This window comes from Hemitrygon akajei, chromosome 32 (assembly GCF_048418815.1).
Source record: "Hemitrygon akajei chromosome 32, sHemAka1.3, whole genome shotgun sequence".
NCBI classification, from domain to species: domain Eukaryota; kingdom Metazoa; phylum Chordata; class Chondrichthyes; order Myliobatiformes; family Dasyatidae; genus Hemitrygon; species Hemitrygon akajei.
In genome coordinates, this window is record NC_133155.1 from 15244932 (window position 1) to 15258692 (window position 13761).

The 13761-nt window shown below is 41.8% G+C and overlaps 1 protein-coding gene across 4 annotated transcripts in view; it reads right to left on the reverse strand.

Annotated features, from left to right (window-relative positions):
* Window positions 1–13761, reverse strand: part of macf1a (microtubule actin crosslinking factor 1a) — a 564022-nt gene that overhangs the window by 157331 nt on the left and 392930 nt on the right. For 3 of the 4 annotated variants that reach the window (XM_073034464.1, XM_073034466.1, XM_073034463.1), the window contains 6 exons: window positions 11516–11724; window positions 10859–11176; window positions 7579–7745; window positions 4264–4420; window positions 3800–3926; window positions 374–436 (listed from right to left, as the gene is read on the reverse strand). In XM_073034464.1, coding sequence (XP_072890565.1) covers window positions 374–436; window positions 3800–3926; window positions 4264–4420; window positions 7579–7745; window positions 10859–11176; window positions 11516–11724 — 1041 coding nt within the window. The remainder of the gene's footprint in view (window positions 1–373; window positions 437–3799; window positions 3927–4263; window positions 4421–7578; window positions 7746–10858; window positions 11177–11515; window positions 11725–13761) is intronic. The other variant, XM_073034465.1, reaches the window with a different exon arrangement.

Consider the following 13761-nt stretch of genomic DNA (forward strand, 5'->3'; position numbering starts at 1 on the left):
GGCTGAAAGGGTAACTTGAACGGGGAATGGAAAAAAAGATATGGAGGGAGCAGGGAGAAATTATCCGAAGTTAGAGAAATTGATGTTCACACCATTGACTGGCGATCAGGAGATTTGGGGCAGCTGCTGTGCACATGCGAGAGAGTACGTCACAGGGGGATACAATGAGTGGGAGAATGTTGACAGCTGGCATAGATTCAATAGGCCAGTCACCCACTGTGTTGTTTAAAACTATGAAAATATGCAATTCTGAATTTTGCATTTTTTCCCAATGACATGTCTTTATTCACTTCCCAACAATGGGAATCTAACTCAGGAGTAAAATGGATAGAAAACCCAACATGGACACTCCTCAGATTTGTAAAACTCTCACCTTTGTTTCTGTGGTGCCCATTCACACTAGGTGCAGTCACCCCACCATTCATCATCACAGAACCTATGCAAACAACAGGGAGACAAAACAGTACACGGGACGCCAAAGTTAGGAACAAACTCTGAGCACAGACACGGGTCCCCTTGGTGGAACTTTACAGCACATGAACAAACACAGTTTACAGATGAGCATTTTGTTAAAAAGTACAAATAAACCTTTGTACTGTGTTGCAGCAGTGCACAAATCTCAAATGTACAACTGGGCGTAGCAAGCATGGATAGTTTCAGCTATGTTTGTCATAATCTATTTTGTATACTGGGCACCATTTTATAAACTTTTTTTTGAAAACTCTCCGAATGTATAAGAGTTCGGCTTTAATAGTGACATAAATGTTTATGTTTCAGAATGGCTGTGAGCTTGTATACCGCCCTAGAGATCTTGTGTCCTTCAGATTAACACATTTTTGCAGCAGTGAAATAAATTGAGTTCATGCAGGTACGACGTTTTAGATAAGACTTCAAACCACATCTTATCTGTCCTCTTGATTGACCTTTTTTCCTTCAGTCCTCCAGAAGGGTCTCAGCCTGAAATGTCAACTGCACTTTTTTTCCATAGATGCTGCCTGGCCTGCTGAGTTCCTCCAGCATTTTGTGTGTGCTGTATAGAAGACTCCTTGGTATTATCTGAAGAGCAACAAGGGAGCTCTCCAGCCTCCAGGCCAATTATTTATCCTGTCACTTGGTCATTTTTGCACTGTTGCTTGGGGAAATCTCAAATTAGCTATTATGTTTCCCTACTCTAATGTTGGTGACTCTGCTTTATAAATATCGGCATTTAGAAAATCCCAAGGGCTGTGAAAAGTGTTAGCTAGGAGTAAACTTCCTTCCGTTTCATTTCTATTTCAAGAATATTTAGTCTGTATACACTGACTCCATCACCTTCCCATTGCTAGGAATAACTTCTACTGATTGAAGAACTCAACCCACTTTAGCTCAAGGCAACCAACTGCATCATATAAGCAATCCCGTTTGGGGATCATCAAAACCTTATCCTCTACTGCAAGCTCTAAAAGTACAAATTAGGAGCACACGCCTGCTGTACCTTTCTTCCAGAATTTGGTTTCACTAAATGAAATGGAACCAAGTTCTGCTGGTGAAGTCCAACACACAAAAGCTACTACATAATAAATTATAGACATTTAAAATCACTTTACAGATAGAATTCCTCCGTGTTTTACTCCCTGGGTAAATATATAAGATCCTATATCTTATGGTCTTATAAATTTACCTAGGGATTAAAACATAGAGAAGAGAAAATTTGCAAATGCTGGAAATCTGAGCAACACATACAAAATGCTGGACGAACTCAGCAGGCCAGGCAGCATCTATGGAAAAAAGTGCAGTCGATGTTTCGGGACAAAACCCTTTGGCAGGACTGGAGGAAAAAAGCTGGGGAGTAGACTTAAAAGGTGGGAGAGAGGACCACCAGGTGACAGGTGAAACCTGGAGGGGGAGGGATGAAGTAAAGAGCTGGGAAGTTCTTGATGAAATGAGGTGAGAGAAGAAAAGGGGGATGTATAAGGAGGGGCAGAGCGAAGTGATGATGCACTAAACGGCAACTCCTTTGCTTGCATCTTTGGAAACAGCTTTATTTTCATCTTTAATATCTCTATTTTTCCCTTTCAGGGTTCTTTTGAAGACCCTGACCTGGAGTTACATGCTGACTACAGTTCTTTGTGGGAATGGGACCCACTCTTGGGGTTTTCACAACTGGCCGTTGTTTGGCACACCAAGGGCTCGGCTTTGGAGCCCTAGGATCTCGGGGCTCTGGAGACGGGGGATCAAAGGTTAGTGTCCCATACCAGTGTGTTATGGGAGCTGGAACATCTTTGACTGTGTTCCCAGAGACCTGAGATCTTTAGGCTCAGAGCTCGAAAAAAGCAGCGCAACAGATCTTTAACATCGTAAACCAACGAGTTGTTTATTATGTCTCCGTTTCACAGTGAGAGGGGAGACATCTCTTTCTTCCTTATTATTAGGGAGAGAGAGAGAGAGAGAGCCTGTGGTATGTTGAATGCTGGGTGAACAACGTTGTCTTTGGAGAACTGAAAGTTTGTCTTTACCATTGCTTTTGCTGCACTCTTGAGTACTCGGTGATGGGTGCCGATGCTTTTTTTCTGCCAGTGGGAGAAGAGGGGGATCATGCTTGCTATCACTTACTCAGGGGAGGGAGGGGAGCTGGGGGCGACTTTGGGGTTCTGACATTTAACTGTCATTCATTCTTTGGGGCACTCTGTTTTTGTGGATGGTCGTGAAGAAAAAGCATTTCAGGATGTATATTGTATACATTTCTCTGACATAAAATGTACCTTTGAAACCTTTGAAATGGCAGGGGGAAATGTCATTAGGAAAGCATGGAGGTATTGTTGCTCCAGATTCGAGCATCCAAAGTGTCTTGTGTCCCAAATTTATCCGTGGTTATCCAAGGTTATTTCACAGAGTACAAATGCTTACTTTAAAACAATTCAATTGATAGCAGGGTAAGTTAGGGAAAATGCAACAGTGAGAGAAAGTTGAGAATAAGTTATAGCCCTGAATACATGCCCAGTACTTGAACATTTATAAAGCCAGATCAATTATGGGAATTAATAAGTGCACTGCTGCTTTCTCAACAGAAAAAATAAACTAAAGATGAAAAGAACATTGACAAAGTTAGTCTATGTTAATGTGGTAAGCACACTGATGAAGAATGGGTTAATTAGAAACTATGATCGTTAAGAAATTAAACAACATTTAACTATATAATGTAAAATAAACATGAGAAACAATAAGACAATGTTACAAGAAACAACTTGAAACACAATCTCCTGTGCATGCGTCATATTTTGTTTTACAAAGTGTTTCAGTAAAAATCAATATGATAGCACAGGCGTGAATCAGCTTGTGGAAAACTTCAGAATCCGGTAGCACTGCACAGAGGCTCAAATGACGCAGGTTTGATTCTAATCTTGGGCACTGTCTTTGTGGAGTTTGCATGTTCTCCCTGTTGATGGCATGGGTTTTTTCTGGGTGCTCAGATCTTTTCCCCACATCCCAAAGACATGAGCCCTCCATAAGTTGTCCTGTAACTGGCAGATTCTAGGCAGAGTTGATGGGAATGTGGGACGATAAAGTGGGATGAGGGTAAATGGGTGCCCGATGGTCAGTATAGACTCAGTCGACTACAGTGCCTATTCCTGTGATCTATGATGCCATGAGAGATAAAGGGAAACTTAGATAATGCTCTAAGGTGGCACAAGATTGTCTTGAAAGGGATTTTCAGCAAATAACTTGTGTAGCTTCTTTCAATAATATATAGAACATTAAAGTGGAGGACAAAATTTAAAAAGTGACAAAACAACTGCATTTTCTTGATCCAAGACATTACCTGTCTTGCTAGTTAACGAAGCTGTATCAGGTGATGTTATTTCCATGATGAGACTTTCTAACTCAGTTCCTTTATGGTTTATTTCTTGAATTTGTGGAGATTTTGCTGACCAGTCTTCCAACAGGACCTGATAATCAAAAGAAGCCTCATCATACTAGTTCACTCAATCGTTTGCAAACAGAAGCATGATTTTCCTTGTGCTTCTTTCCTCAGAATATTATGCACAATTAGGTCACATGATGATTACATCATCCTGGATGGGCTATACTCCTTCCTATTCTCCACCAAATTACAGCAAATGTTTCCACATAACATGGCTGAGCAAACTTGCCCGACTAAGATTCAGGAAACCCATTTACGGATTATTTAATCTTTAGCATCTACTTTCACACTAAAACTAAAAAAAAAATCGATCTTCTATCAAAAAGCACAAATAATACATGTTTTATTGTACATAAACATACCGTTACTTCCTGGATCTGTTGCTCGATTATGTCCGTATTAAGTGCCGATTCAAAATTTGGAATGCTCGCCTTTGTTTCCTTTAACCATTTTCTAACTGATTCCACCAGAGAAGTGAACTCGGTCAGATTCTGCTGACAGGACATTGCCTCTTCCTCCCTGAAAAAGAGAGACACAATCAGAGCTGTACATGCTCATTTGCTGTTATAAAATGCCACTAATGTTGAAATTGCTAGGTAGACTGAACTGTTTCAGAATAGGGATACAATTACAAAGTTCATTACTTTTCTTATTTTGTTTTGCTGATTTACTGAGCATGCCCACAAGACAATGAATCTCAGGGTTGTATATGGTGACATGTGTACTTTGATATTAAATTTACTTTGAGCTACCATTTCTCATTTCCCATGGCAACGGTGACCACGAGAAAAGACCATTCTGAATAACATCCTTTATTTATTTCTCAATAGGAGGAAGGATTTCAGTCAGGACTCTGTGTGCTAGGTTCAAGCAGCCAACAATAGGTCTCAATTTTCCACATGGAACTGCCAAGATTTCACCCCATAATTCTCAAAAGTCGGGAGGTCCTGAACTTCTGTTCTTCCAAACTGCACACTGATGTTGCATTCTGCTTGGGGTCCAAGACGAAGTACTAATTTCCTGCTGTTTCCCAGTGGTTATCCTGAAAAATCCTTCTATTATTCAGTGACTTTATTTATTCAAATGGAAAAAAAAAGCAATGAAAATGGAAGGCGAGTTTTAAGTAATCTACTTAAAATAAATACAATTAACTTGAAACAAAAATTGAAACGCAAGTGTTCACTATGTCCTATAAAACACATTTAATAGCTAAATAAATGATAAAAATATAATAATTCTGAATGCCTGTGACTGTCACAGATATTCAATAACATGCAGGTTCTGTGTACTGATGGCAGGTCAGATGGAGGCTCCTGCAAAGGATTTGCCACATACAGCTCAAAGGCTCTACATGGTAGTGGTTAACACTTCACACTACCAGCGACCTGGGTTCAATTCCCGCCGCTGCCTGTGAGGAATTTGCACGTCCTCCCTCTGACCATGACTGTGGGAGGGACTCCGGTGTCCTCCCACAGTGCAAAGATAGGTTGATAGGTTAACTGGCCATTGTAAATTGTCCCGTGATTGGGCCAGGATTAAAGTGGGTGAAGCAGCTCAAAGGGCCTAATCCGCGCTGTACGTCAATTAAAAATTACCCAGCTTTGTTCAGGAAGTTGCCAGAAGACTCACACCAGCTTAGTGTAGACTGAGGAGATATGAAGCAGCCAGAGTGACAGCTCACTGCTGCCTGTCAATTCCGAGCTGCCGATCATCACGTTCACTCTGCGGCCAATTAACTGGCTTTAAAATAACACCAGCAAAAAAAAACAACCTAACAAATCAGCTCGAGCTGAGAATCAATGTCAATTTTACAGCACGTCATTTATTAGTTTGATCTCTTTCAGGATGCAAAGCCAGTTTGAGCCTGTTATATATAAAACTACTTCTTAAACTGCTGCTTTGTATTTAGGGAGAAAGTAATCAAGTAGAGCGGTAAAAAAACTGCTCACTTCAGACAAATCCAGTGATACTCAGAAAGAAAAATGTGGTTTCAGTTTGATGGACAACTAGTGACTACAAATCAATATTGCTAAATACATCAACAAGAAGTCTTTATATTTGTGGTTCACTTGAGGTGCAAAACTGCAAAGAATCTAATGAGAGAAGATATTTCCCTAACAACACATACAAAAGGCTGGAGGAACACAGTAGGCCAGGCAGCATCTAAGGAAAAGTGTACAGTCGACGTTTCAGGCCGAGAACCTTCTGCAGGACTGGAGGGAAAAAGCTGAGGAGTAGATTTAAAAGGTGGGGAGAGAGAAACACCAGGTGACAGGTGAGACCTGAGGGGGGGAGGATGAAGTAAAGAGCTGGGAAGTTGGTGAAAGTGATACAGGGCTGGAGAAGGGCGAGTCTGATAGAAGAGGGCAGAAGGCCACTAGAGAAAGGGGGAAAGGAGCATCAGAGGGAGGTGATAAGGGGGGCAAGGAGATAAGGTGAGAGAGGGAAAAGGGGATGGGGAATGGTGAAGGGGAGCATTAGCGGAAGTTTGAGAAATCGATGTTCATGCTATCAGGTTGGAGGCTACCCAAACAGAATATTAGATGCTGTTCCTCCAACCTTAGTATAGCCTCATCATGATAGTGGAGGCGGCCATGGACAACACATATCAGAATGGGATTTAAAATGGGTGGCTACTGGGAGATCCCACTTTTATTTCCCTAAGTCTGGCAAAGCAATGTCTTCTAAATAAAGAATATTAGATAGCGGAGGAAGGCAGGCGATGCTGTAATGACATCCGCACCGGATTTTGGAGCAAGTGGTCCCAGGTTCGAATCCTGCTGGCTCCTTGCACACTTTCCATCTTTGCTGGGTTGAGCAACGAGCTAGCAACTCGGCCTCGTAAAAAACAGACAAAAGTAGTAAAGAAAAAGCAAGGCCACCGCTGGATGCACCACAAGGCGCAGAGAGGACAACAAGCAGCAAGATAGTGGAGGACCAAAATGTTAATGGTTCTCATTTACCCAATTACAAAAGGAATTCAAAAGCAATCACCCTGTAAAGTTTAACAAACTTATTGCAGTAAAACCGAGGTGGTGTCGAATCATTTATTGCATTTCAAAAACCCAGAGTTCAAAACGTTTGCTGAAAATAATTAACATACTGAGATAATAATGCTTTTCACTTAAGTGTGGATAGTCCACGATTTATAATATTCAGCCTTGCTCCAGTTTGACATTCTGGCCTTCACAAGGAACAGCTTTTTATTGCTTTCATCATTGACCCTATTCACATTTTTGCTACTTGCAGACATCATGTCTTAACTGCTTCCCTGAGTAGAACTTTATTATTTACATACAACTTGATCAAGCTCTTCAAGGTGAGTGAGGGCGAGTTAAATGATCTGATAAATTTTACACAATCTATTGCCCAGCTGAAGGGTAATACTATTGGAGGCCCTGAAACAAAAAAAGCCATTTCATCATTTGACAGAAATTGATGGATCTAAGCAAGAAAACGGGAAGGAAAACAGTGGGTTAAAAACTAAAAAGGGAAAAAAAAATCACACTGAAGCAAGCTACTCAAAAGAATCAGGTCCATTTTGATTTAGTCAGCTTTTTTTCCCCCTCAAAGCAAACACATTTATTTTAATGAACTCTGGGCTCATGTCTCCAGAAAGACAAATATAGCTCAGAAATGGCCCAGATTTGTAGTTACGAAGAATCTCTGTCTCTTACCTCTTCTTAATGGTCAGTTCTAGATTTTTGTATCCTTTAGTCAGGTCTTTGACAGTCTCCATGAGCTGATCCTTTTCTGTTAAAATGCCAAATGCGGTCAGCTCTTCTGCTAGCTGCTGTAGAGCCTGTAGGTCTCCCCTTTGCTTCACCATTTCAGAGCTAGCATCCTGTGGTAAAGCAAACACATAGATACTCGAAGTAAGAATGACAGACTGGCTGCTTTATTTTACGTTTAAATGTGTAATTTCATTGACCAATGCCAATGCTGCTCTTTCCACGAAAATAATATAAATCACACTTGAGAGGGAATTTTCCCCGTTCTCTGTACTTTCCAAAATAACATTATAGCATATTACAGTGCGAGACATGCCAAATTAACATGTTTATCAAAGGAAGGTGTTGTCTGGAAGCAGTATTACAATAATATAATTAAATGTTGTAAAATATACTCAGAATACTTCAAACTCATTTAAAAGATGCATTTATTTTATTTCTGACACAAGATCACCCTCGGATGGTTCAGAACACGTGGTACACCTTCAAGGTGGTGGTTCTACAACCTCTGACATTAAGAGTCATGAAGTCATAGAACACTACAGCACAGAAACAGGCCCTTTGGTCCATCTAGTCCATGCCGACCTATTATTCTACCTAGTTCCAATGAAATGCACCAGAACTCCATGCACCTGTCGAGTGCCTCAGGGATCTGTTCTGGGACCCCCTTTCTCTTCGTGATTTTTATAAATGACCTGGATGAGGAAGTGGAAGGATGGGTTAGTAAATTTGCTGATGACACAAAGGTTGGGTGTGTTGTGGATAGTGTGGAGGGCTGTCAGAGGTTACAACGGGACATTGATAGGATGCAAAACTGGGCTGAGAAGTGGCAGATGGTGTTCAACACAGATAAGTGTGAGGTGATTCATTTTGGTAGGTCAAATATAATGGCAGAATATAGAATTAATGGTAAGACTCTTGGTAGTGTGGAGGATCAGAGGGATCTTGGGGTCTGAGTCCATAGGATGCTCAAAGCTGCTGCGCAGGTTGACTCTGTGGTAAAGAAGGTATATGGTGCATTGGCCTTCATCAACCATGGGACTGAGGTTAAGAGCAGAGAGGTAATGTTACAGTTATGGACCCTGGTCAGACCCCACTTGGTGTGCTGTGCTCAGTTCTGGTCACCTCACTACAGGAAGGATGTGGAAACCACAGAAAGGATACAGAGGAGATTTACAAGGATGCTGCCTGGATTGGGGAGCATGCCTTATGAGAACAGGTTGAGTGAACTCGGCCTTTTTTCCTTGGAGCGACGGAGGATGAGAGGTGACCTGATAAAGGTGTATAAGGTGATGAGAGGCATTGATCGTGTGGATAGTCAGAGGCTTTTCCCCATGGCTGAAATGGCTAACAAGAGGGGGCACAGTTTTAAGGTGCTTGTAAGTAGGTACAGAGGAGATGTCAGAGGTAATATTTTTTTAATGCAGAGTGGTGAGTGCATGGAAAGGGCTGTCGGCGATGGTGGTGGAGGTGGATACCATAGGATCTTTTAAGAGACTCCTGGATAGGTGCGTAGAGCTTAGAAAAATAGAGGGCTATGGGTAACCCTTGATAATTTCTAAAGTAAGGACATGTTCGGCACAGCATTGTGGGCTGAAGGGTTTGTACTGTGCTGTAGGTTTTCTATGTTTCTCTGTTCTACCATCGCTCCCTACGCCTCTCCCATCCATATGGTGAACGAACAGCACAATTCATGAGATTGAAGAGTATGGTTGTTGGGAGGGTGGGGATGCGGGTGATGTTTCAGTCGCCCATACCAGCAATACAGGAGTGGCAACATGCCTCTAAGTCTGCACTACCCATGGCGAGGTGTTGATTAGGAGGGAGACCAGGAGCTATTTGGAAACAAAAGAGATTCTGCAGATGCAACACACATAAACCAAGTGCCAGAGGAACTCAGCAGGTCAGGCAGCCTCTATGGAGAGGAATAAAGAGTCAATGTTTGGGACTGAGGGTTCTCTTTTTGCTATTTCTGTCACTTATTTGGGAAATGCTGTTAAAGAACCGAGGCAAACTGCTTCAGCGCATCCAGTGGGTGGCGCACATACCATGGTGTCATGCCACTGATAACAGAATTGGGCAGGTAGGCCACGTGACGTGGCACAAATAAAGTAAATTGCACCATTCTGGGTGGGATTGTAGTTCCCTGGTATTGCTACAGCGGTGCTTATAGTGGCATCTCCTACACCTCCTGCGGAAACCTCTTGGTTCCCACATTGCCCTCATTAATTATCAGACCCACAGAGCCAGAGTGGAAGCAAGTCATCCTCAGTGTCAAGGGTCGGCCAATGTGGTGGCCATGTTATACAGGTGAGGCGAGTACATTTGTTATTCTCGTTGCGCACCTTGTAGTTGGAGCTTTGGGACGGTCAAGAGCTGAGCCATGAACATGAACTCCTCTGGGGGGGTCCATGACAAGAATGAGTCTGTTCCAGTTTACATTTTGGTCTGAAGAGCTTGCTGAGGGAAGTCTGAGCAGTGGTACAACCATGGAAAATCTTTGCTTATTTAGCAACAGTGCAGCATGCATGTTGGCTAAATGAAAGTACTGTCAGCTGTCTAGAAGGCCATTCATCTCCACCCTCACAACAGTGATTAAGGATGAGCGACTGGTGTACACATTTCCAAAAAAAAGAATGGTGTACACATACTGGGCATGGACTGTGTCATTACTTATATATGAATTTATTTATTTATTGAGATCTAGCGCAGAATAGGCCCATCCAGCCCTTCAAGCTGTTCCACCCAGTACTCCCCCCGATTAATCCTAACCTGATTACAGGACAATTTACATCGCCAATTAACTTATCAACCAGACTGTGGGAGGAAACCCACGCAGTCATGGGGAGAACGTAAAGACGCCTTACAGGCAGTGGCGGGAATTGAACCTGGGTTGCCTGTACTGTACAGCGTTGTGCTAACCACTATGCTACCGTGCCACCCCAAATCAGTGATTTGTTACTTTATCATGGCGAGTTAAGTTAAAATGTCAAGGGGAACCCCTCAGTTCCCATCCCCAGATGGGATCGAACCACCAACCTTCCGCTTGCCAGCCAAATGTGCTAGGTAACCGCACCACAGGGATAGGTTATGTAGTTGAGAATGGAGCTGGACATATCAAGCTGTTTGTCAAACATCTTTCAGGTTAACTGAAATGATATTTTAGCCCCATTTAAATGAACATTCATGTACTTAAGCCAGAAGGAGAAGTTTACAATGTACTCACCAGCATTTTCTGCGAAAAATGAGCAATATCTTTGTTGGGATCTCCTCCAGCTGCCAGGCTCTGAGACTTGATTTCTATGAACTGTCCGACGTCCTGCATCAGCTTCTCAAACTGCTCTATTTTGGGGAGCACTTTTCTCAGCCTCTCCTCCTTCTCCTGCTGCTCACTGCACACCGCTCGCACTTGGCTGTTCAACTGTTCAAGCTTCTCTTGCAGCGAGGAAGCCGTTGCTCCATCGGTGTTTTCAAGAAAACCACGGACCATATCCTGGATGGTATTAATGCTGCTTTGATGACTAGCAATATCCTGTTTTAATTTCTGGAAAAAGAAATACAGAAAACAAATTATACTCGTTTATATTCAGTGACACGACTGCATTTCACCATACATTTCATTGCTATAATTAGCTGTTGATTGTTCCAGTAGGCTACTGTGAGTGAGATTCATATCTTTACTGTGATGGTAGAGAGTGAGTGAGCGAGTTAACCACCAATGGGTCATCTGAGTGCAAAATTCTTGCTGAGGAGACAAAGAATCTGTTTAGACAGACATGCCAGAAAATCATGGTTATGATTATGAGACTGTCACAAGACATGATAAAACTAAGTATGGTTCATTTAACTGTTTCAAAAAGCAAATGTCCGGTCAAAAACTCACAGTGTTTTGGGCAAGGGCATCCTGGACTGCTGCAGATGACATCAGCAAATTATCCTGATTTTTCAAACTCTTTTCAACACCTTCCAACCAATTCAGTAAATTATCCAAGCCTTCTTGAACATTTTGAGACTGAGCGATTGACACTTGCAACTTCTCGTCGTGCTCCGAAACTACCTTCGACAAACTCTTGAGCCTCTGTGCGATGGAATCTAAACGGAAACAAGACTCTGTTACGCTGACATTTGAAGAGATATCGAAGATTTTGCCATATAAAGCTTCAGCGTTTTCATGAAAGTAAACAATATTCCTTCCGGAATATTTGTAACCCAGGTGAAAGATGAACTATGTTTCATCTTTCTGCATCACCGTCTGGTATGAGGGGGAGGATCTATATTTGGTCCATGGCTCTCTGTCTGTGTACTTATCAAAACTGCTGTTAAATGTTGCAAATGTCAGCTTAGTAGGCTCCATAGTATTCATGACATCTTCATGGAGAGATGCCTCAAAAAGACGGCATCCATCGTTAAGGACCCCCATTACCCAGGAAATGCACACACTCAGTGATTCAGGAACAGCTTCTTTCCCCTCCGCCATCCGATTTCTGAATGGACATTGAACCCATGAACACTACCTCACTACATTTATTTCCTATTTTTTGCAGTACTTATTTAAAGTAACTATTTAATATATGTTTACTGTAATTCACAGCTTTCTTTTCCTCTCTATTATCATGTATTGCATTGTACTGCTGCCGCAGAGTTAGCAAATTTCACGGCATACGCCGGTTATATTAAACCTGATTCTGATTTTAAGTAAAGTTTTAAAGGAAGAAGTCAGAAGGACTAAAAGGGGTAAAAAAAAAATCAGGAGAAAAGAAATCTGAGCAGGGAGGGAAAAAAGGGAGAGGGAAGTCAGATTATAGCACGTATTTGTGGAGTAAAATGAGGAATAGGGAAATGAAAAGGAAATCTGCAGAAGTGAAGTGAGGAGAAGGGAATGGAGGAACAATAAAATCTCTTTTCCTTCAGCTCCTACAAGAGGAGCAGGTGAAGTTCAGGGGCGAGGAGGAGGGGTGCAGGCACAAAGAGGGCAGGCTCCGGTAACAGCTGCTAACGTTCTCACCAGAACCGTGGTTCCAGCCGTGTATCCTGCACTGCCGGGGTGCTCAATTGCACGGCTCCTCACTGTACTCCCAGCAGAGCATGAAAAATTACCGCTCATTGTGGGTCTTTGTGCCTTCGCAGCCCAAATACTTCCTTGACTGCATCACTGCCAGATGTTCATAGTTGTTGAAGTGCCTTTTGCTTAACAGTGTACCGTTTCTTCCCATATCATTTATTCAACTACAATATATTTTATTGTTACAACTGACACAAGATAAATGTGGAAAAATATGAGCAATTTTAGCTGACTTGGAATCTAATAAATAAAAACAGAAAATATATAATAGCCAAGCTGACAGAGTGCCTGGAAAGAGAAAATTTCCATTATTCTTTGTTCATTACTGCTCCTGACTGGACTCTATACTCATAGCCTTTTTAAAATGTGTTTCAGATTCCCTGTATATTTTTGCTTTGTCTGATTTCCAGAGCAGCTGACAGGTATGGCATAACTAGAGCCTAATTAGCTTCTTTAACGACTTAATACTATACTCTTGCTTTGATTGAAACAATTCCCTGAAAGAATTCCTGTTTGGTGCTATTTTCACTTTCAATGCTCCAAATAAGGCAAAATTAGCCTAACAATTCGAAACCGTTACATACTTCTCATGCAATAGTTCCATACAACCTAACACTTAAACTATGTGCTACTCCACCAGAAACATCATTCAATAAATATGCATTCTGCAATACTACCGGAATTCTGAATCACTACCCACAACTTAATAAACACTATCTCCTAAGTAACATTGAGCTTTATGAAATACTGCTTTTTGATTTTAAATGTACACTTCTTTATACATATACATATTCCTCTATGTGGTGTGAGGCGCATCAGGCAGCAACCTTGCCGTTTCTTTAGCATTTGTCTCTCTTTTTTTTTTACGAGTTGCTAGCTCGTTGCTCAACTCAGTACAGATCGAAAGCATTCAAAGAGCTGGCCAGATTCGGTCCCAGGACCTTTTGCCTCGAAGTCCAGCGTGGATGATACTACACCACTGGCTGGCGTACACTTCTTTGGAATTTATTAGTTCTGTTTGTCAAATATTAACAGATTTATAACCTGCTAATAACTCAGATAAAGAT